At 36.5% G+C, this 25,350-nt stretch overlaps 1 protein-coding gene and 1 long non-coding RNA gene across 31 annotated transcripts in view; one reads left to right on the top strand and one right to left on the bottom strand.

Moving 5' to 3' along the window:
* The window catches only part of pparaa (peroxisome proliferator-activated receptor alpha a), a 78,491-nt gene extending 54,059 nt beyond the window's left edge, over positions 1-24,432 (top strand). For all 20 annotated transcript variants that reach the window (XM_087247140.2, XM_087247138.2, XM_087247131.2 and 17 more), the window contains 5 exon segments: positions 464-621; positions 8,450-8,588; positions 15,253-15,452; positions 17,707-18,175; positions 22,130-24,432. In XM_087247140.2, coding sequence (XP_087103266.1) covers positions 464-621; positions 8,450-8,588; positions 15,253-15,452; positions 17,707-18,175; positions 22,130-22,374 — 1,211 coding nt within the window. In that variant the 3' untranslated portion in view covers positions 22,375-24,432.
* The window catches only part of LOC147844698 (uncharacterized), a 101,941-nt gene continuing 92,646 nt past the window's right edge, over positions 16,056-25,350 (bottom strand). For 5 of the 11 annotated variants that reach the window (XR_015483099.1, XR_015483098.1, XR_015483105.1 and 2 more), the window contains 2 exons: positions 22,108-22,355; positions 16,056-18,167 (listed from right to left, as the gene is read on the bottom strand). This is a non-coding gene — a long non-coding RNA (uncharacterized LOC147844698). Of the gene's footprint in view, positions 18,168-21,714; positions 22,356-25,350 lie in introns of those variants that run through there. The other 6 variants (XR_015483104.1, XR_015483103.1, XR_015483101.1 and 3 more) reach the window with 2 other exon arrangements.

Raw genomic sequence — 25,350 nt, 5'->3', positions numbered from 1 at the left:
GCAAAGATTTTTTTTGCATTCATTTTACGCTATTAAAAATAGTTGCACAATTTCAAACAAACGAGCAAGTTTTAACCTTTAACGATGTGAAACCTTATTGTTAAATGCTAAAAGCCAAATCAAGGTAAAGCACAAGATTTTGTATAAGATGTGTAAGAAACTAGTCCCACAGCTGAGCAGTTTGAGGACAACTACAACATAACATGTGCACAATGTCTTTTAGTGTGGTAACCATATAAGCCATATGATTATTATAAAATAAGGCACACCCGAGGTGTAACAACTAAAATGTCAATGTCCCCTTACTTAAAACTACTCAAAAGCTGCACAGAAACATACAAACGATTAAAAACGGTTTTAATGACTCGTCTATTAAGCAAAATTTGTAAGAGTAAACATCTGAAACGCATCTGGGTCAGTATTAAAGTGTGAAACCGACTGGATATGTGCTTTTGTCTCGTAGATGTCTTAACTCCGGCGTCTAGTCCGTCCTCAGAAGTGTTCTCAGCCAGCACGGGTCAGGACGAGAACTCATCCGGATCTCTCACCCTCGAGTGCCGCGTCTGTGCCGACCGGGCTTCAGGTTTCCACTACGGAGTGCATGCCTGTGAAGGGTGCAAGGTAAGCGAGTATGCAACGCGCACAGTGGAAAATTGTCTCACCAGTGCCAGGAGTCAATATCAAAACAGCACACAACTTTTTGTCCTGATTGCCATTGGTAGTGTTACACTTTCATAAGCACAAATCTGTCCGGGACACAAAACACTTGGCTCGACAGAAAGCACATGAGTTCCTGCGGTATTTTCATAGCTGCTTTTGCATAACGTTCCCTCGAGGCTTGTTCCCCCTCTGTAAAGGTGAGGTGAAGCGTGTAGAAGAGCTGTTGCTTCATGTGCTTTAGCCAAATTCATCATAAGGACTTACCTTAGTACAACACACCATGGGTGATTTGAGCATGGGTCACGGCCGCTCTTTTTGCTTTTAAAGGTAACTAGTGGCACCCCAGATATTGCCATGTGCTATGTGTTTTTCTTTTTTCAGCTAGAGCAGACTTTGACCGTTGGCACCCCTTAGAGTGCAATTAGACCAGGACAATTACAAGTGAAGGTTTATTGCTGATGTGGTTTACCGCTTATGTAGCACTTTAGTGAGACTAAAAAAATCTTTATATACGTTTCTCTTTTTTAGGTTTCTCACCTATTTTACCCATTTGTTAAGATTTAGGATAAGTCTTTTGTGTCTCCAGGATGTGTCTGTAAAATTTCAGGTCAAAACACCCAACAGATTATTTATTATACGTTTCAGTATATTGAATTTTCTGCTCCGAACACTATGTATTGTAGCTGTTTTTGGGGTTCCCTTGTGCCTGTCAGAGTGTTCCTCGATCTCTGGCTGCATCAGATAAACAGCACAATGACAGACATGAAGGAAGCAGATCTCACGTAATGTTTGTGAGAAATAGTACAGTAAGATCTTTTCCAATTATTATTTTATGTATTTGTTTTGGACGTAATACCGCAAGTTGAGTCGCACACAATGTCGTTATAAACCTCATGCATTAATAATGCACACAGCGCGCGCATTTATCTATGCACTCTTTTTTGCACGGCCAATGTCACTGGAGACACGTTAATATCCACTGCTGTATGGACATCCGTTATGTTAATGTACACAATAAACCTGATTTAACGTCGTCAAATGATGATTGTAGCGCCTTCTTTTAATTGTACTGACCCGCGGCTGTGGTAATAAAGACGGTTTAATTTTTAAAACGTTTTAAGCTTGTACAACTCATTCTTGATCATAATCATGATGATTGATAATCACAGCGAGCTGAACAGATCTTTTAATCCCGGTTGCTTTGCGCACGTCCTGTCTTATGGACATGATTATATGCGTTACTATGGAGATATGTTAGTACGCGCTGTCAATCAATTTGGTGGGTGAGATAACTGCACTTCTACGTCACATTGTGATGGGCCTCAAAATGAGAGAAGAATTTAAAAAATAAAGAGACTCATTGTGTTTTTATCACCCCCATATGACTGTGGACACACTGTACCTACACACAGTTCTGTCCAAACAGCTCCTAAAAGATGATTTTCATTATAGGTGGCCTTTAAGGAATCATGGTAGGTGCAATTGTATGGTGGTTTAATCAAATATTGTATGAAGCTGTTCTTGCACGAGCAGGATCACCATACACCATCTTTATTCAGTTCAGGTCACTGCTTTCTTGGTTTATGTGCCTCTTGTTGAACTAATTTTCGTGCTAGTTAATCATATAATGTGAGATTTTTACACCGTGTCCTAACTACTTATGATGTATTAAGAAACAAAAGCTGAAAACTGTTCTTCCATGTAAACTTGGAACAACGATTGGACATTTGTCTTGTGCATGATTTTGCACTCTGAAAATGACAAGCAAGATTTTTGATGCATTTTTAATGTAAAGATATTAAAACGTTACCACTCAATTATTCACATGACAACTAGCGTTTTAGAAAGCTGGAAAATAGACATATCAGTTACCTTATTATCACTTATTATAATGTGCTTGTTTAAACCAAACTACATAAAAACAAATAGTTGTAATATTTAATTTTAGTTTAACAACAAATCAAAATAACATTTGACAAAAGAGATTTGGAATATTTTTTCAAATAAAATATTAAATTACTATGAACATGTTAAAATGTGATTAAAGCCTTTTATTCCAAAAATGTACCTATTGGTAAACTGCTCCATATTTAAACCATCTAGTGTAACACAAAAGGGCCTTCAGTACTAAACACTTAGTTGGATCATAAGTGTCTGCAGAGACAAAGTGCTTCTAAGTGTTTGGTAATTTTGTTGAAAAAAGCAATCAAATGTACTTTTCTGCCTGTTGAGTCTTGCTTTATTAGATCTAAATTTCCATAGTCTAAAAAACTATGAGGTTTGAGGTGCAAAAACCCCCAGATTTTTGTAAAACCCCCAATGTTGTTTTATAGTAAATAAATGACAGCAGCTAATGAAGCCACACAAAATGATGACTGCTCAAAAATACCTTCAACTTTCCTGTGTCTAAAAAGAATTTGACGACCCCGGATTAATGAGGGGACTAAGCCGATAAGAAAATGAATGATTAAATGAGTTTTTCTATAGATGCTTTACAGATCGTCATTATACATTGATGTATGTGTTTATATGTATGTATGTATTTTCCATGTATGTGTATATATTGTATACATGTATGTGTATGTATGTATGTATGTATGTGTATATATATGTATATGTGTATGTATATATACGTATATGTGTATGTATGTATATATATATATTCTTTTTTCTTCTCTCTCTCTCTCTCTTTTCCCACATATGCAAGTGGGTGTTTGTGTATCTATGCCGAATTTATGATGGTAGTAGAGTTTGCTTGTTAAATTATTTGAGTGCCATTTGAGATGTTTAAATGAGTCATGTGACCGTAGTACTCAAAAGAGACTCTAGACGCACCTGATCACTGTTACCCTGATGAAGGCAGACTTCTGCCGAAACGCGTTGGTTTTTAGAGATCTAGCCATGTGAATAAAGGCTTTTTAATTTTTTCACTTTACTCGAGTGCCTTGGACTGATTCTTGTTACATCAAGGCACAGTTTGGCACCTGTAAACTTTAACATACAGTTTTTTTCCCCCCTTCCATTAATTTAAAATAATGTTTTCCAAGTGATCTATAACAAACCGAGGGAATCTTCACAGGACTTCCTATATTTAAAGTTGTATAATCGCTATTGGAAACAAAAGTCTAATATAATCAACAGTAGACATTTTAATAGTTTTTCACAACATGAACATGACTGAAGTAAAAAAAATTTATTATCTTTATTACCAAACTTGTTGACACGGGGGCACCGGCCGAGATCCGCCACTGTGTGTTATAGTGAGGGTCCTCACACTTCTTGAAAGTATTTGAATTTCAGACATATGGCTTTAAGGCTTGGAAAGTATAAAAACAAACATAGATCCTTGAAAGTGCTTCAATTAAATACCAAAAATAAAACAAAATGATTATAGTGTTATCTCAACAATTGTACTTTTAAAAAATGTTCAATTGAAAAAGCTTGCATTTACATATTGTACAATAACATTGACTAATAATGTACATTTGATCAAAATTGCACCAACCTTAAAATGGTCTAAATTTTTTCTAAAAGTACTCTTAATGAAAAGTATTAAGAGTATAAATATTAAGTGTAACAGTAAGAAGTTTAATCACACTGCATATGTTGGGGTATGAACACCAGAGGAGCTTGATTTAAAAATTAATGCTGCTTTAAAAAGTCAGCGAATGTGCTAAAATCTGGTGTCACTGAAGAGTGGGAACCCTGTGTAGTAGATGTCAACCAATATTTATTTACACGTAAACACTAAACAGGTTTTTCAGAAAAGCTCATGTAGATTGTCTTGATGAACAATACATGTAAAAAGCATAAGGTTGTTAACCACAATGCTTATTTTATGTGATGAGCTATAGAAATGAAAAAAAAAATTTTGTAAGGAGGCTTAACTTTAGTTATTATATAAAAAAATGTCTTATTATTTTAGCACTTTGTAAGTATATGGAGACACTATCACTAAATAGGGCTTAAACAAAAGTTTTTAAAAAGCTGTTATCAGATGGATGCTATTAATAATGTTTATTGATAGCAGCTTACTGTGAAATATGAATTTTTTTCCCTCGAAAATTGATTTGGACAAATCTGGACAAACAAACGAGTCATTTGTAGGATGCAGATATATTTTAAACTTCACTTCCCAAGGTTTTTAGGAGCATTAGGAAATAATGCACCACCAACACGGAAGCTGCGTCTGCATTTGCTTGGTATTTAGGTCTGTACAGTGATGATCTGTTTCCTCAGCCCGGTTTTGTCATTCGGTATGTTCAGAGCGTACAGATGCGTCATGGGTTCTGTTTTTAGCACTGAGATCTGTGAGCGTCTGTCATGAGACCGAGCTCTAGTCTCATACCTGTTTCCATTGTCAGGCACATGTTTGGCTTTTCCTACTTGCCTTGATGGACACAGGAGTTCTGTGGTGTAACCGTGACCCTTATTACACTTATCTTACCAACAGTGTACATTTAAATGACAAAAGTGTGATAGGCAGTGTATTTCATTACGGTTATTCTTGCTTTAGTGTTTGAAAGATAAATAGCAATATTCCATATCTGTATTTTGTGTACATGTTTTTTTTTTTTAGATTTCGACTGAGCAGTTTTTAAAATTCAATTCATGGTTATTTCTATAGCACTTTTACAATGTAGATTGTGTCAAAGCAGCTTAACATAAAAGTTCTTGTAAACTGAAACCTTGTCAGTTCAGTTTACAGAGTTGAATATCAGTTTAGTTCAGTTTAGTTCAGTGTGGTTTAATTTTTACAGCTGAAAGTCCAAACACTGAAGAGCAAATCCATCGATGCGCACAAATCCCAAACCAAGCAGGCCAGTGGCGACAGTTATGCATGCATCTCTGTCACACATTCATTTCTAGATTCAGTAGTACGACATGCAGTGATGATGAACATGCAAGACATTTCTAACTGTGCTTTTAAGGAGTATTTAGGTTGTTGTAAATGCTGTGGTGTTCTAGGGTTTTTGCGATACCATTAATTCACGTTACAATACAATACCAGCTGAAGCAGCATGAAAAGTACGATACAATACGGTACGATACTGTAATTCATAACTCAAATATATGAAATAAAGCAAATGGTCAGAAATTTTGTATTTTATGTTATAATAACCCTACTTGAATTGAATTCATAGTCATCCTATTATTGAATGGAGCATTTGTCTATTGCTTGACCTAAAATGCATTTAGTAGAGAACTGATAAACAAAAGGTACATTAAAATAAAGATACAAATAATACCGAATGAAATTAGTCACAACAAGGCCATTTTCCAACAAAATTTGGCTGTATGAAGAGGTCAAAATTGTTTCAGTGTGTTCTGTTTTTAATCTGTTGTTTTTTTTCAGTCTTATCAGGCAAGAATCCAAAAATTTCATTTTGTGAGTCGTTCTTTTTAAGAGATTGTCACGGTTGTTGTAGCTGCTAAATCATATTGTTAGGAGCAGAAATGAACGCATTCAGATGTGCGTTCATACTGAAGCATCAGAAAATGTGCAATAGACTACCATAAAAGGTGTCATTTCTACACAGTTTTGCAACCTTAAAGGGCATCACGGGCTATTCAAGCAAAATAGTGTATTGTTGCACAAACGTGCGAGCATTTTATCGACTTTTCCATATGCAACATGGGCTCTATCATACACCCGGCGCAATTTGGCGCTAGACGTGACGCAATTGTTGTTTGCTGGTTTCAGCTTGGCGCAAGAGTCGTTTGATGTTTTGCGCCACGCTGTTTAAATATCAAATGCATTTGCGCTCATATGTGCGCCCATAGGCGGTCTGGTCTAAAAAAGGAGATGTGTTGTGGCGCATTGCTGGCGCGTTGCTATTTTGAGGAACTATAATAGACTGTTCAATAGACCAGATTAAAGCCGGTCTAGTATATATATATAACTCGTATAACTCAGGTTTTTGAACACACTTCGTTATTATTGGTCGTTTATTAGTTTGTTGGCAATTAGAACTGAACTTAGAAATAGTTTTGAAACAAATCTTTGCGCTTAACAAACAAAATTAATTATTTATAGGGCTAAAGGATGTCTTTGCGTACAACAAGTTTCCCTATTCACGAGAGCAAAAGCGAAAGTGAAGAATGAGGAGGCTTATCTCTCATTGTCGTGCTGTAGATGCTCTGTTTAACTGTTTTCTCGCTAGTGAAGCGTTCAGTTTTTCCACTTACAAAGTCCGCCATGTAAATAGTAAATTTGCGCTATACGCAACTGACTGTTAAAGGGAATAGGAGATGAGACTCTTATTGGTTTACTCTCAAAACACACCTATAAGTCATTAAGAGAATAAGCTCAACCCTCTTAGACCATGCGCCACGGCGCAAGGCGGATTTTTCCGTCCTTAAGATAGCAAAAGTGGATTCTGACATGCCCTTATTGCGTTTGCGCCCTGGGCTTTGGACTTTGCGCATGAATCATCAAAATAGACCCCTTTGTATTGTAGACAGGCTATTAATGATGATACTATAGACTACGACTTGCCCAGAGATAAAGATTGAAACAATTCTTTATAAGCCTTTTGTTTCATAATAATTAATTATAAGGCTCTTATTGTTAAGAAAGTGCTTGATTGAGATTGTTAATTAAAGTCCATGGGAAATGTAAGAGATTTTATTTAAGTATGTTGATGTACTTCTAAAAGAAATGGAATATTAAGTAGGCGGCAGAGCTTTCTTTTTGCACATAATTTCCTCACAGCAAACTAACAGTAAGATGGGCATGGTTACCAATAGTATAGCACACTGAAATCAACTGGAATGCCACTCAAAGCACAGAAGCAAATAGTTAGACTTTGAAGATTACCAAAACAGACTTTATTTCAGTGTATAAACTTGCATGGATTAAACGATTGGCTAAAGAATTACATTGTGCTATCACAAAATAAACTTTGTAAATTTGAATTTCACACTTTAATTCAAAGTAACAATGAAAAGTACTTGTAAGGCATTTCTTTTTGATCTTAGGTAATGTTTATTATTATTATTTATTGTTTGATTAGTCGGTCGATATAAATGTTGATCTGTTTTGGTAATAATAACTAAGCTAAAATGGTAATTATGAGCAATTATTATAATTAATGTTAACGTTAGTTAGCGCATTAATGAACGTTCACTAATAAAACCTTAACGTTAAGTTTTACCTATTGTACTTTATAATACTTTTGCAGTTTAATTATTTGAAATGCTTGTTAATTGTAAAAAAACACAAAAACACTACAATGGAGAGTTGTTTCTGTTATTATACTTGTTGAAGTGACCTCTTCTGCATTCTATCTATTATATTACGACTGTATATCATAATAAAATCTTCAGCAATTATCGCTACAATAAAAGTTGATGTGATCATATACCTGTGTAGATCAATTTAGTTGTTAAATTAAAAAGAATCCTGAAAGGGAAATGCAGTATTTATACGCTACGTAAAGCTCAAATACATAAATATGAAGTTTGAATCATTTGTGTATCTCTTTGCATAATAATAATAATAATTTAAAAAGCTCAAATAGGCCAGCCATCTGTGTTTGTTTATGGATATGTTTTGTAATTGATCAATAAAGATTGGGATCTTGTGAATCAACCGTCTTATCGCTGATGCAGTAAGGTTAGTATGTAGGATTATCAAGGACACTTTATAGGCTCCGCTCTCTGTTGGACCTCAGAGGGTAAAGTCCTCATATTAACAGCATGTTTACATTCTGAATTGGTTGTATATCACAATCCAGCAGCTATACTGTATGAGAAGTTTGCTTTACTATTGTGCCCTTTTCCACAGGGCTTCTTCAGGAGAACCATTCGACTTAAACTGGAGTACGACAAGTGTGAACGCAACTGCAAGATCCAGAAGAAGAACCGAAACAAATGTCAATACTGCCGATTCCGCAAGTGCCTTGCAGTGGGCATGTCCCACAACGGTAAGAGTTCACAATCAGATCATACACACTCAGTTTATGACTTGATGATTTAAGATGTTTAATTGTTTTATCAGTAATCAAGATAGTGCTCCGTTTTACTACAATAATGTTACGTAAAAAGTCATTTAACAGTCCCTTTGAAGGTTAGGAAATTTAGGGTGCTTTAAAACTGGCTGTGGAGCTCAAACAGGTCGCCATTCATGGAAAAATTCATATTAGTAATTATGTGGAAATATAATCAATGCGCAATGTTATGTCATAATCGATGATATATGTTTTAATATAATGTTTTTTTTTATTAAACATATTGAAATGTCAATATCAAAGTCAATAGGTACAGGTTTTCAGCTTTCTTTATAGGTTCAAGAAACCCTGCAGTACTGAAATTGGACTGACTTAATATCTACCAATAATTATGTTCTATTCAAAAATATACAGACAAATGTAAAATACAGTAAAGCACGCTAAATTTGATGAAACGCTGATCTGATGGCGGTTGAGTGTGCAGCTGGATATTATTGGGAGATCGCTGATAGGATCAGTGAACAGCGAAGGGTGTCTGAAGCCCATATTCAAGTTTATTACATTCTATGGCAGAAACACCATCGAGCCTCGCTAGATCCTCCTGTATGGGTGCACGTCCGTTATAAAATACTCAAAGGACATTAGTTTGGACAACTGCGGATATATTAAATAGTTCACACAAAAATACACACAGAGAAACATTTACTTCACGCATAGTTTGTGAACGAACAGACTTGCGTGTACTATAATCTTCTATGTGAAGCTGCTTTGACGCAGTCTACATTGTAAAAGCGCTATAGAAATAAAGACTGAATTTAATTAAATTGAGTACGAGTTGCAGACGTGATCATGAGGCTGTTTTCGCACTGAGTTTGAAGTAATCAATCAGAGAACAGGAAAAAGTGCAGTAGTTTGATCATTTTAATATAGCATATTAATATTTAAATCCAAAAATGATAGTGAAATATAAAGAGTAAATTTTAAGTCTCACAGCGCACCTGCAGGATTGCTGAAGGCCCTTTGAGAATCCCTGAATGAGGACAACATTAGCACCTGTCAGCTTTAATTGTGGATAAACCTGGATAATTTCGAGCTTTTGTCAGCCAGTTTCATCTTCCGGGTTTAAAACAATTTTTGGGGTGGGATGAAAATCGGTGACAGTGCGAATCTGCCAGTGGAGTGATGACGCGTCGGTTTCTCATTATTATTCATAGCAAAGTTTTCTTATCTTATGAGAAGAGCCTGCTTCCTAATTATTCATGAGCGCATGTACTTTTCGAAGGCAAGGCAGGCCTGCTAAGCTGTGAGACCCAATGACTGGGTGGGACCGCGTCCGCTGATGGCACACATTATTTTTCTCCACGATGCTGTCAGAGCCGATACAGCAAAGCTGTTTGTGTGCGCAGCAAGCATTTTTGTCGAGATCGGTGTATGAGAATTACAGAATGGCAGAATGGCGGACTTTGTCTTTTATCTGTTGAGTTTGTTACCGTTCAGACACATGGCCTATTTGCGTGCTGCTGTGTTCGCCTATGTTTAAAATCCTCCGGATTACCGGCAGGGTTAATGTTTGAAATAGACGGGGCAAGAGACCTGCTGCATTAGTATCCACTGTGTCTGTATTCAGACCTGGGGATCAAGAAGTCCTCCTCATTTATAGTGTTTACATGATTATCTTTACAATGATATAACAAATTGTGGTTATGTGTATATTAAAAATAGGAATAACAAATGTAGCAGGACATTCAATTACTGACTATTACTTTATTTCTTTGCATTTTAACGTTCAAAGTGACTAAAATAATGGGTCTTTTTACGGTTTGTGTCTCATTTTGTGAACCAGCTGATAGCAGTTGTTCGCTCCCCTCTTTCTCCCTCGCTCTGCTAGTCACGTCCACTCCTCCCTCGCTCGCATTGCTCCACGCCTTAATTCTGAGCTAGACTTGAACCGAAAGAGGGGGGGTTTCATCACCCTTTAAACTGTCTCGTTTTGTGTTCCACAGAAGGTTTGGAACCACTTGAGGGAGCTTAAATAGTGAGTAAATGTTCATATTTGGGTAAACTACTGTAAGCCTTTAACACTGTATTTAATTTTCCACAAGTTTCAGCTTAATTTGTCTCAAGCTTGAAATTATAAAATTGTTATTGGTTTAATAGTTGCAGTCAGCCTAAAATGACAGTCCACTCAAAAATTAAAAGCCTGTCATAATATATTTTCTCTACTCAAAATACTTGATTTTTCAACCAAAAAAAAAAAAAGGAAGTCAAGCGGTTTGGAACAAACAGGGTAGAGTAATGACATTTTTTGGGGGAGGTGAACTATCCTTTTAAATAGCAATTGGTTTGTAATGATGAAATTACTTGCCAGATAAACAAATACATTTAATTTTTTGACGCAGTATTGTTTGTATTATTATTATTATTTATTATTATTATTCATATAAAGAAGTAACAATATTCAGCAAACTGGAAGCAAAATCCAAAGCATTTATTGAATCGAATATTTAATTTGGATTCCAGAAATGTAACCATGATCAATTTGAATCTAACACTGAAGTACCAATAGCTGTCCAACTAATGTCACATTATCAAATAAAATCACATCTTCTATCATGTGACTCAGGACCACCTGACTGGCACAGGTTGATTTAGGCATGAATGTGATAGAAAGCACTTCAGATCAGGAAATGAAGTAAGCAGCACATACATTGCAACCAATGACGACATTATTGGCTCATGGAAAGACATGTAGGGCATGACATTTTACTCATTTACCTTAAATACGTGCAAGTTCATCTCCTCTTAAGAGTCCAATTGTGTAAGCATTATTGACTTTAATGCACATACAGTTGAAGTCAAAATTTAGTTTTCTTTGTCAAATAATTCTCAAATGTTGTTTAACAGATTAAGATATTTTTCACAGTATGTCGGATAATATTTTTTCTTCTGGAGAAAGTCTTATTTGTTTTATTGCGGCTAGAATAAAAGCAGTTTTACATTTTTTAATACTATTTTATGGTCATTATTATTAGCCCTCTTAAACAATATATTTTTCAATAGTCTATTGAACAAACCATCGTTATACAAAAACTTGCCTTAAAACTTGTCTAGTTAACCTAATTAACCCAGTTAAGACTTTAAATGTCACTTTATGCTGAATATTAGTATCTTGAAAAATATCTAGTAAAATATTATGTACTAATAATGTAATAATTAGGGAGGGCTAATAATTCTGGCTTCAACTTTATATTAACACCAAAACACACACACACACACTCTCACACACACACACACACACACACACACACACACACACACACACACACACACACTCAAACACACAACTTTTACACACTATTTAACATCATGATGCAGAACAAATGCACACTTCCCAACAGCCATTGCGTGTTAGAAGTAGACTAACAGAAGATGTACTAGATGCCGGAAGAGTGCCGTCTCGTTCTTTGACCCAGAGTCTCTTTTGTATGAGAGGGCTAATACCATGTGACGTTGTTGCAGTAATCCTAGCAGATCTGTGTGGTATGATGCCATAAATCCGCCCCCTCGTCTGCCCTTTGTCCCGACACTGATGAAGTGGCAGCGGTGTGATGACCTGATGTCCTACTACTAATGCTTTGTGTATAAACAGGAGCTGACCATTCAATAAGTTCAGTACCTTCATCAGATGTACACAATCAGTGCCCCCTGACCCGCTTATTTTATTTTGTAGGATTTTTTTTTTTTTTTTTCATCTCTGCATTTTGAGAAGGTCTCAGCACAAATATGAGCAATTAAAACGCAACCAGTATAGTATGTATTTTTATACAGTCGATAATGCTTCCCAACTATTTTTCAGCTTTCTATGAATGAAGTGTAACATCTCCACGTGCCCACTTCCGTTTCAACACATTTGTGAATATAATCATTTAAAGTTGGCGCTGGCTGGTGAGTTTAAAAAATATAGAGGGATTTTGGCTTTTCTTGAGACAAATACAGTGGTAAGCCAGCGATGTTTAAGTAGCACAGATATATACTTTAGCAGTTGATTGTGAGTCTTTTTCTAACCTTTCACATTTTATTTAGGCATTTAGCAGATTCTTTGATATAAAGAGGAGCAAATGGATACTATTTTGGTGTCAAAAAAAAAAAGGTTACGTAAAGTGACATGTTTATTGAGCAAAGGAAACTTTATAGAAAACAAAAGAGTTTTATTTATTTATTTATTTATTCATTCATTCATTGTATTAACAGCTACTAAAAATGTATTTTATTAACCCTCTATGATATATCTTTCAATTCAATTCACCTTTATTTGTATAGCGCTGTTACAATGGAGATTGTGTAAAAGCAGCTTTACATAAAAGATCACAGTAAATTGAAACAGTGTAGTTCAGTTTGCAGTGTTTAAGTTCAGTTCAGCTCAGTTCAGTGTGGTTTAATAATCACTACTGAGACTCCATTTTATTATTGTTGTTTAAACGTTTTAGTATCTTTTATTTTCTGACTGTACGCTGTTTATTTGTCCGTAAAAACTTCTTAAGAAGTCCTAAGTTTAATCCCAATTAAAAACAGCTTTTAAAAACATCACACTTACTTAATCACTTTCCTTCAGCCTCTGCTAAATGATATTAAAATATTATTACGCATGTATATTTTTGTGTAGTCTTGTCTATTGTAGTTCAGTTCAGTTCAGTTTAGTTGTTGTCCTGTCCTGTCTTGTGAGGGTTATGTTTAGTGGCTTGTGTTTGTAAAGAATGAAAATCATTTTGTCCTTCTTTTTATTTTGAGAGAATTTTCTTTTACCTCCATGCATTTCGAGAGGGTTTCTGCTCAAACAAAATGTGACCACTTGATGGTAAATTTTTTCAGACCATTAAAATAAAAATAGTGTGGCATCTCCACATGCCCACTTCAGCTATAACACATTTGTGAATATAATCATATAAAGCTGGAACTGGCTGGTAAGTTTCAAATAATTGCATGGAGTTTTCTTTAGACAAACACAGTAGTGATGGACTGTACGCTTGTGATGTTTAAATAGCAGTGACGTATATTTTAGCAGTTCATTATGAATTATCTCCTAACATTTAACATTTTATTTAGACATTTAGCAGACTCTTTGACATAAAGCAGTTGATTAAAGTGGAGCAAAAGGATTTTATTTATTAATTATAATTGTATTAATTATAAATAGTATGTTAAATAATATATTAATGTTATGAAATGTCATTGTACTATTTTAATATCTTTTATTTTCAGACTGTGCAGTGTTGCTAAAACAATATGTGCTCTATATAAATAAAAATTCGAAAACAATGACAGATTGCATTACCTTAAATTAAATATATATACTGTATATTTGACCTTGAAAACTTCTTAAGAAGTCCTAAGTTTAATCCCAATTGGGAAGAGCTTATACATTATACTCACTCAGTCAGTTTCCTTCAACTATGTCCATGCTAAATAAAATTTAAATATTACAAAATGTATTTTATTTAAAAAAAGAAAAAGATTTTGTGTAGTCTTATCCTGTCCTGTCCTGCCCTCTCCTGTCCTGCCCCGTCCTTGTAAGGGTTATGTTTAGTGGCTTGAGTTTGTACAGTATAAAACTCATTTTGTACCACCTTTTATTTTGTAGGATTTTCCTAACATCCGTTCATTTTAGCAGAAATGCGAGCAATTAAAATTCGACCACTTGATAGTACATATTTTCAGACCATCAGTCATGATTCCCCCACATTTCAGCTTTCTAAAATCGAAGTGTAGCATCTCCACATTTGAACACATTAGTGAATGTAATGATAAAATCTGCCACTGGCTGGTTTCTGGAGTTTTCTTGAGACAAATACAGTAGTAGTGGACTGTGAGCCAGTGATGTTTAAATAGCACAGATATATACTTTAGCAGTTCATTACTGTATGAGTCTTCTCCTAACATTTCACCTTTTATTTAGGCATTTAGCAGACTCTTTGACATAAAGCAGTTAATTAAACTTAAAGGGATATTAATAAAAATAATCAATAATTAGGTAAAAAATAAACCAACAAAAAAAGTCAAATGCTGTTTATTAAGCAACAAGCTTAGGAAACGATATAGAAAACAGGAGAAATGCAGATTTAGAATAACTACAGTGTTTTATTTTTTAGATATTTTTTTAAATAGCATCCTCAGTATGTAATTTATTAATCATTTATGATGTATCTGACATGTTTGTCTTTTGTTTTTATACAGCAAATTAGCTTTGGCAGACTGTCTATTTTTATTATTATTATTGTTGAAATGTTTTAGTATCATTGGTTTCAGAGTGTGCAGTGTGGCTAACGCAATTTGTGCTCCATATAAATGTATGTCTAGAAAACAATGACAGAGTGTGTTACCATTAATTTAATAATTTTTATTATTTTTTTGGCTTTAAAAATGTATTAAGAAGTCTTAAATTGAATCCCTATTGGGAACAGTTTATAAAGTATACTCGCTCGGAAAATATTTGATTTGATGTATTTTTTATTTTATTTTAAGTTGCAGAAAGAGTCCTGTAAGGGTTATGGTTCTGGGGTGAACTTTATACAGTATAAAAATCCTTTTGTATATGAAAAGTGTTCAGAACTAAATTGCATATCCTCATGCGTGCTTCTTTCAGCTATTCGTTTTGGGCGGATACCCCAGTCCGAGAAGCAGCGTCTGAAAGCGGAGCAGGACGTCAGCGGGAAAGAGGAACACAAATGTCAGCAGCCGGACATGAGGAGTCTGGCCAGACAGATGCACGAAGCCTACCTCAAACACTTCCACATGAACAAAGCCAAAGCACGTGTGTTTCTCACAGGCAAGACCAGCACTCCGGTAAGGAAATCAGCACTAAATGACTAACAAACTCGCTGACCTCTCGCTTACTGTTAAAATGTGGGGATAATCAAACACGCTCTCTTTACCTCTCTGCTAGCACAATGGAAGGTTTTATATATATTTATTATATATAGGATAGTATTGTTTATTATATTGAAGTAGTTTGGGCCGACTGAGAATTTGCAGAACACATAAGTAAACCTAAGCGGCCGTTTGACACTCAATGTAAAAAGAAATGCAGTGGAATTGAAAAATAAGCAAAATTATGAGACGCAATTATAATGTAGTTTTACAAAAAGTCTTAAAAAGATTTCTAAGGGTGTTCGATCAAAGTAGGAAGTCTGAAACATATTTCAAATGAAATACTGCAAAGATATGAATACAGCCCTCCATATTTCTCTTTTGAAATGCAAATAAATCTAAACATTCTTAAAGGAAGAAGCTATTTTTGCTTCTGCGTCTCGAGTGCCTCTTCATTTAACAATATTTAATATTTAATGATCTTTGTTTGGGAGAAAGTAAGCAAAATGAAGTGAATTTATGTCTAGGACAAACATTCTGTTAATACGGTATGAAAATAATTGGATTTTTAAGAGCACATTGGCAGATATTTGTTTCTTATGATCATAAACTTTTCATCTTGATACATGTTCCAAAAACCTAGACTAAATGTAAACTTGATTGAAATATATTTAAACATTTCCTCTGGAAAAAAAAAACATTCAGGAAGAACATCACTTCTTTACAGTTCGATCAGACAATAGAGTAAATTTAAACCGAGATTGTTTCAAAAGTTCAATTAAGTTCATTGTATGTGCCTTAAAAAATAATTTAGAGAACATAGAGCCATACAGCCAAATTCAGATTATTAATTATTGTCTGTGTTTTAAATGCAACTTTATAAAACCTGCAAAAATATTGCCTGTTTATAATAGTCTAATATCGGTGTGGTTCAAAAGTAGGCCGGCGTCTGTTCAAATTTCACTACTATAGTGTATTCCTGCTTTATTGTTTAAAGTTTTTATTATTCAGAATCCCAATAATTTTGCATCAACAAAATGAAAAATTTGAAGACATCGGCTCCCTCTTCATTGTGGCTTCATTATGTGAATAGCTGGCAGTTTAAGCCTTTTCTCTTACATAGTACCTCTAAATTAAAGGCACGGTTCACCCAAAAAACAAAAAACAAATCTGTCTTAATTGAATATTTGGACATTTGCATTGGAAAAAAGACAGATACACTTAGGAGGAACCTGGTTTATACAGTAGTTTGATCAGATGATATGTTTATAAAGTGAGAAGTTGTATTTTCAATCTGTAAAACGTTGAATTAGGTTCACTGTGGCGTGCCTTATAAAAATTCATTCAGAGAACTTATTGCCATATAGACTATTAAGGAGATTATTAATTATTGTGTAGATCTTAAATAGATCATAGGAAACAAAAATGTATCTTTATAAATCTTGCAAAAATATTTTGTGGTAATGACAGCCTCACATCGGTGTGGTGTTTTCAGCCAATTTAAATTTGAATAATCTTTACAAAGTTAATCTTTAAAACCAAATGTCATTCGTTCACTCTGTCCGCAAATCTAGCCAAGCTCAGGGTGTATAATGGGCCAGAGTAGTTTTTTTTTTTTTAAGACTAATTTTAAGGTGATGTCAGAATTTGTTTTTTTTTCCTTTGTTACAAGTAATAGGATGCTTGCCACGTGCAGTTTTTCTCCAAATTTCAAAAGCGAAGAAGTGTCTGTTCAGATTTCACTACTACAGTGTGTTGCAGGCTTAGTTAAAGTTTTATTCATTCAGAATCCCAATATTTTTGCTGAAGCAGCCTGGCATGTTCAGGACATTGACCCCTCGTTAATGCGGCTAGCTTCATTTTGTTAATAGCTGGCAGTTGAAGTGGTTTCTCTATTTAGTATCTCCAAATTAAAGGCACAGTTCAGCAAAAAATAGAAATCTGCTCAGAATTCAGATGTTACAAATGATTCTTTTGTCTGTTGAACCCGCTGTAGGTATTTTGAAGAATGTTGAAAACGTCTTCTTTTGTATTCAACAGAAAAAAAGAAACAAATCAAAAATGAAAAGGACTTGTGCCTGCGTAAATGTCAAAGTTTCGTGTAAACTGTCCCTTAAAAAAGCTTGGCAGTCAGAGTTTCAATTAGCACAGCACATAGAGCTAAGTACAAAAACTATTTAACATGCACACACTTGTTTTCTGACTTTCCTCTCTCTGTCCTCTATCGAAGCCCTTCGTCATTCACGACATGGACACTCTCCAGCACGCAGAGAAGAAACTAGTCACCCAGCTGCTGGGTAACGTGGCATCGGGCGACATCTCCACCCTGCAGGAGCGAGAAGTGGAGGCCCGGCTCTTCCTTTTCTGCCAGTACGCTTCAGTGGCCACGGTCACAGAGCTGACGGAGTATGCCAAGGCCGTGCCAGGCTTCGCCGACCTGGACCTCAACGACCAGGTGACGCTGCTGAAATACGGGGTGTACGAGGCGCTGTTCACTCTGCTGGCGTCCTGCATGAATAAGGACGGACTGCTGGTGGCTCAAGGCGGAGGCTTCATCACCCGAGAGTTTCTGAAGAGCCTGCGCAAACCCTTCAGTGACATGATGGAGCCCAAGTTTCAGTTCGCCATGAAGTTCAACGCTTTAGAGCTGGACGACAGTGACCTGGCGCTGTTCGTGGCTGCCATCATCTGCTGTGGAGGTGAGATGAAATGTTGTCTAGGTAGGTGTCTTGTGGTTAGCGTATCGACACACAACACAATGGTATTTATAGCAACCCCAGTTTGAAGATAAAATAAATCAGTTATTAGAAATGAGTTTTTTAAAATATTATGATTAGAAATGTGAAAAAACAGTCTTCAGTCCATTAAACAGAAATTGTGGGAAAAAAATAAAGAGGGGTGATAATAATTCAGGGGGGCTAATAATTCTGACTTTAAGTATATATATATATATATATATATATATATATATATATATATATATATATATATATATATATATATATATACATATATATATCGTCACCTTGGAATAATAAGGTTCTATCTGCATTCTGAATGATTTAGAGATATTGAGCTTTAAAGTTTTTGCAATCTATAGCAAACAGTGTATGTGTTTGTAACATTTCTTTTTTTAAATAAAAAGTCTTACATTTTAAAAACCTTATAAAAACATCCCATAATGTAAATAAGTTGTCATTGATTAAGAATATGTCAATAACTCAATTTAGACAAATATGTCAGATAGAACCTTATAATTCTAAGGTGACCATATGACTGGCAACTACAGGTATGAAAATAATGGATACTTTTCAATATTTGCAAGGTTTATTTTTTTCAGTGGGATACAGAGGTCATGGAATGGGGTGATGGAATAAATATTTTAGGAATTTATTCTTCTAAAAATATATATATTTTTCAGATATCAAAATAAATGTACATAAAAGGAATAAAAATATATATTAAACAAAAATGTTTTCAAATGGGGGTCCACATCTTATTATCTTCCTGGTTTTAATATTTGCTCTTCTCAAATAGTATAAATGGGGGTATATGATAAAAAATATTGGTAGGTTTTGCATCAAACCCCTGATGTAGAATTGTTTGCACAAATAAACCATACACAATAAATGTGCTATATAAGTACACATTATTACATGGCATTACAACACCTACATCAACTAATCGGTTTAAATAAATGGGGATTAAAAGATTTTTCCTAGGCCAGTCATCAGTTTTGCTTGAATTTACTCATTTAAATTTGACTGTAATCTGACTCTGTGCTTTATAAGCATGTCATATCGCATTAAATTCGCTTGTCTTTAGCTGAAGCGTAAGTTAGTTTGCATTCAGGTTGTTTTGACGTCACCGTAGTCCCACAGCCAGTAGCTTTAGAAAGACAGGATGACATAATGATGAGTGCGAGACGGTTAACGAAAATAAGCAGTTTCCTCTCCTGCCACGTCCTGTAGCAGCACTTGAACCTGCAGATTTGAAGGGCAAACTCTTCCACAGAGCTGCTCTGATTCACTGCGTTCTTACAGCTGATGTATGTTACACAGACAGCTAAGTGAATCTTGAAACATATTAGAGCATCCGACGTACAGTTAGAGTTCAGTTCAGAAGAGTTTAAGAGCGAAACCAATGGTCAATAAGCGCTTACATGTAATGTACAAAAGATTAAACATGCTTCAATGCCTTGATATATTTGAGGCGAAGTAGTTATTTTTTTGTTTATTACAAAAAATTCAAAAGACATTGGAAATAATTTTGCAGGGATCTATCATCATGCTTCAGAGGCCTCTGAAACGGTTCCAAATTTGCTGAAACTTAATTGCTGGACTTAATTAAAAATGAACCTTTTTGGAGTTGTATAATTATACATATAAGATCAAGCCGCCATCACCACTTGCCATAGTAGCACAAACATTTAGGGCAGCGGAAAAGTAGAAATCTGCATAATTACAGTATGTCACAAGAGTGAGTACACCCCTCCCATTTCTGCAAATATTTATTTATATCTTTTCATAGGACAACACTGCAGAAATGACTCTTCTTTGACACAATGAATAGTAGTCAGTGTAAAGTGTGTATAGCTGTGTAAATGTATTGTCCTCTCAAAACTATTACAAATACAGCCAATAATAGGTAAACCCCAGGCAACAAAAGTGAGTACACCCCTAAGTGAAAATGCGAAATGTCAATATTTTGTGTGGCCACCTTCATTTTCCAGCATGGTTTTAACTCTCTTGGGCATGGAGTTGACCAGAGCTTCACAGGTTGCCACTGAAATTGTCTTCCACTCCTCCGTCACAACATCATGGAGGTGGTGGACATTTGACACCTTGTGCTCCTCCACCTTCCTTTTCAGGATGCCCCAGAGGTGTTCTATGGGGTTTATGTCTGGAGACATGCTTGGCCGGTCCATCCACCTTTACCCTCAGCCTCTTTAGCAAGCCAATGGTCATCCTGGATAAATGTTTTGGGTTATTATCATGCTGTAACAGTACTCTGCAGTCCAGTTTCCTGAGGGAAGTGTTTCAGTAAGTTCCAGTACATGATAGAATTCATGTTTCCCTCAATGAAATGTAGCTCCCCAATGGCAGCAGCACTCATGCAGCCCCAGAACATGACGCTCCCGCCATAATGTTTAACGGTAGGCAAGACACAGTTGTCTTTGTACTCCTCACCTGGTTGCCGCCACACACACTTGACACCATCTGAACCAAATGGGTTTATCTCGGTCTCAGACCACAGGACATGGTTCCAGCATTCCTGGTCCTTAGTTTGCAAGTCTGCAGCAAATTGTTTGCAAGCTTTCTTGCATCGTCTTTAGAAGAGGCTTCCTTCTAGGACCACACGTTGTACGGTCTGAGCACTGACAGGCTGACTTCCCATATCTTCAATCTCTGCAGCAATGCTGGAAGCACTCAGCCGTCTGTTTATCAAAGACAATCTTTGGATGCGACGCTGAGAACGTGCACTCAGCTTCTTTGGCTGACCATGGCGAGGCCTGTTCTGGGAAGAACCTGTCCTCTTAAAGCACTGAATGGTCTGGGCCACGGTGCAGCAGCACAGTTTCAGAGCGTTGGCTATCGTTTTATAGCCTAGGCCGTCTTTATGTAAGGCAACAATTTGTTTTTCGGGTGTTCAGAGAGTTGATTGCCATGAGGTGCGATGTTGAACGTTCAGTGGCCTGGTTGAGAGAGTGAAAGAGCTTTTATACTAAATTTAACTCACCTGCTATCTGTGGATACCCGAGACAGTGTAACACTTATGAGTCACAGTGGAAAAAAAAAATGATTTATTGTTCTCAATTTTGACATTTTCACTTAGCTGAACCCCATGCAACAAAACTGAGTACACCCCTATTATTGGCTGCGTTTGTAGTTGTTTTGAGAGGACAATAAATTTGCACAGCTATACACACTTTACACTGACTACTATTCATTGTGTCAAAGAAGAGTCATTTCTGCAGTGTTGTCCTATGAAAAGACGTTAATAAATATTAGCAGAAATGGGAGGGGTGTACTCACTTTTGTGACACACTGTAATTAGCACAATATAGAACGTGTTTAAAAACTGTGTGAGGATATTTAAAAGGAAATAAAGAGCATATTTTGAAGCATTGTAGTAGCCATGGACTTTGAGTTTTTTGTGTAGTATATATGTCAATGGTACCGGTTTCCATCATGCTTCAAAACATCTTCTCATATCTTCAACAGACAAACAGAAACCCTTAAAGGTTTAAAAGCGGTTTATGATGAGGAAGTAGCAAAGTTTTATTCGAATCTCCTCAACGCCATCGTCCCATACATGTAGGTGGGATGTTCTTAGTTATTTTTTTTGTCTAGACTAGGCCTGTCACAATAATCAATATATTAAGTGGTTGCGCAACACATGGACATGACCTCAATCATTCTTGCTGATGCAGTATATATCGGCCATACATGAAAAACCAATTGTAGCCACATTTTAGCTGAATAAAAAAAACAGTAAAGTAGTATTATAAATGACTATAGTATGTTTTCCAGTGGGTATGTGACATCAGTTTGATTTCTGCTTTCATTTGTAGTAATCAGTTAAATAAACAAGCTTGGTGATGAATTTTTTGTGTTTTGGGCATGCTTACATGCGTCTCTGATGTCTCGCAGACCGTCCCGGACTCAGCAACGTGCCACAGATCGAGCGCATCCAGGAGAGCGTAATCCACTCTCTGCGGCTCCACCTGACGTCCAACCACCCCGACAACAGCTTGCTGTTCCCAAAACTGCTGCAGAAACTGGCCGACCTGCGGCAGCTGGTGACGGAGCACGCGGAGCTGGTGCAGGAGATCAACAAGACAGAAGACGCGTCACTCCACCCGCTCCTGCAGGAGATCTACAGAGACATGTACTGAGCTCACACGTATGCATTCGACCAGGAGATAAACAGGAGACCGGCAGTAACATGTTTAGGGTGTGCACCTACATCAGGATCATCGTAGGGTACGGCCAGTGTAACGAATAGCCTCATCATAATTGCACTGATCTTTACTAAGGCACTGACCTTTATAAGGAGTAAGCTAGACAAGTGCAATAGATGCTTTCCAAACATACTTAGTATATTCCTGAAAGGTGTCATGAAAAAGAAATACGCACCTTAATGATTCAGGTTTACATGTCAGCAGTAAACGGGAAGCAGTACATCATTAAAGTAAGTTTTGTTTTTGGCGCTTTTATAAAAGCGGAGCTGCTCCTCTGCTCCATCATAATGTCATATTCGCAGGCTGGAGTTGTAGATATGGGAACGTGGCTAACGAAGTGTAACTTTTAGAGTGGTCTGCGTCATACCATACAGTTAAGACGAGAAGGATATAAACGGAAGTGGGAGCCAGCTGTAAGTGTGTGGGTCTTGAGCTCCAAGTGGGCTGTACAAAGCTGGAGTTTTGATTTATTTAAAGTTTTGTACATGACACCGAGTTCAATATTGTGCTTTATGAACGTCTGCACCTACCCCAACCATAAACCCAACCTCACAGTAAACTGATGTGTTGTGATGTGTATCTGCTCCACCTACAGTACAGCACCCTGCAAACCACAGTAACCTGATTTGTTTTAGTATCGTCTACTACACCTACTCCAGCTCTAAACCCAACCTCACAGTAACCTGATGTGTTTTAGTAACATCTACACTTGCTCCACCTAGACCCAATCTCACAGTAACCTGATGTGTTTTATTAATATCTGCTCCACCTACACCAGCTAACCCAAGCTACTTTGGTTTAAATCTGTCCCACTTACAGGTCAACCAACCCACTTACGGTGTAATCCATCCCACTCGGTGGTCTCTGGGCTGCAGCGATACCTACTTGATTAATATGGGCAGTTGTTGTTTTATAAAGAATATAGCAGCGGTGTGTGTGTGTGTGTGTGTGTGTGTGTGTGTGTGTGTGTGTGTGTGTGTGTGTGTGTGTGTGTGTGTGTGTGTGTGTGTGTGTGTGCGCGTGCGTGTGCACTTGTGCTGTAATCTTGAATCCAAAACAATTGTCCTCTGTTGTCTGATGATGTTTTGAGGGCAGCCTGTCAATCACACAAGATCGCAACAAAGGCAAAACAGATCTATCACAATAAAAAAATAAAAAAAAGTATGACTGCATATTTTGATAAAGAATAACCTTTGCAACTGGTAAAGAAGTGTGCTGTTTATAGAAAGAATTTGTAATGATAAATGAACGTCATTCATGTTGAACAATTGCCATCCACAAATCGTGTCCTGTGGCCTCATGGAATCGTAAAGAGTCGATTGTGTTGACATTTGACAATCTCAACTGAAATAGCAGCTGCAGTTTGATCATTGTGAATGAAAGTGTACTACTTTTATAAATGTCCTATGTTGTAGGGTTATGGAGAGGGGTCTGGGAGCAGACCTGGTGCAGTGCAATCTGAGCTGCATCCAATGCTTTGTAATGCACACCCCTAACCCCACCCCTCACAGTGACGCGAGCAGCTCCATTGAGCGCATTGTGTCTGATATTGCATGAGCGAGATATGCAATCTCAGCTTGCATCATCAAGACTGCATCTTGCCTTGCAGACATTCTTTTGCCAAATTAGCACCAGCAATCAGGAGTTAAAGCTTGTGAAATGAAAAGTGAGCGTGCTGTAAACGAGGTGATGATCTAGGGTTGAATGTACAGAGATAGCTGTATCAAACAGATGGTCGTTGCCTTATTTGAAAGACTTGTACATTGAGCATCATTTGTAAAATGTTTTGTATTATGAAAAGAGTATTGTACATTGTATAGCACTCCAACTGTAATTGTATTGTACAGATGTGTTGACTATGAGAAGTGTAAATGATGGTTTTATTGTGTTTTTGGGAGGGGAAAATGTGTTGATTTAAGCATTTAGGGAAATGAAATTTGATTTGGAGAAAACGCTTTGTAGATTTGCAACTTAAAGAAACATCTCATCTCATCTTTCCTTTTGACTCTTTGTTTGTGTAATTAATTACTGGTAACCGGTGTTTGTAGTTTGAGATGAAATACATTTATTCGTTTATTTTTCTTCAGCTTAGTCCCTTTATTCATCAAGGGTGACCACAGTGGAGTGAACCACCAACTTATCCAGCGTACGTTTCACACAGTGGGTGCTCTTCCAGCTGAAACCCAGTACTGGAAAACGTCCATACACACTCATTGACACGCATACACTAGTGGCAATTTAGTTCAAGCAATTCATCCTATAAAACGTGTTTGGAGGAAACCCGCACAAACACGGGGAGAACATATAAACTCCACACAGATATGCCAGCTGACTCAGCTGGGACCTTTGGCATTGGGGTGACAGAGCAAACGTAGGCTAAGTATAAGCAAGAGTGAAATCAAGAGGATTATTAAAATAAGAAAGAAGGAAGGTGGTAAATCAATGGGATAACGAGAAAAGGGGTAGACGCTTTTACAGAAATCAAAAGAAAGTTGAAGAAACGAGACAGTAATTATCCAGGGAGGGTGAGATTAGGTCACAACATTAAAGAGTACATTTTGAAGATTGGAAACATGCTACAGGAAAGGAGTTTTGTGCACAGTTTCTCTTCCCAAAGTTAGACAGATAAACTCTTGGATCTCACCGTGGGAGAATGCTGCTTAATTCCATGCCACATCGAATCTGTTGATGAACCTATGATGAACAATGAACCTATCCAAAGGATATGTACGTCCAATAAGCCTTAGTTATTTCTATGTACATCATACATATATGAGTGAGAATATAAATACAAACATGTAACGAACCTACAGACAGTGCTTTTAAATGTCAAAATGTTTCCATGGCAACAATTTAAAAGAAGCTAAATGACTTGTGGTTTGTAGATATGAATATAGAGTCTAGATGAGC

The sequence above is a fragment of the Danio rerio genome, chromosome 4 (genome assembly GCF_052040795.2).
Source record: "Danio rerio strain M-AB ecotype USA chromosome 4, GRCz13ab, whole genome shotgun sequence".
Classification (NCBI taxonomy): Eukaryota; Metazoa; Chordata; class Actinopteri; order Cypriniformes; family Danionidae; genus Danio; species Danio rerio.
The sequence above is the reverse complement of the archived record's forward strand: the minus strand, read 5'-3'. Positions and strand labels throughout refer to the sequence as shown.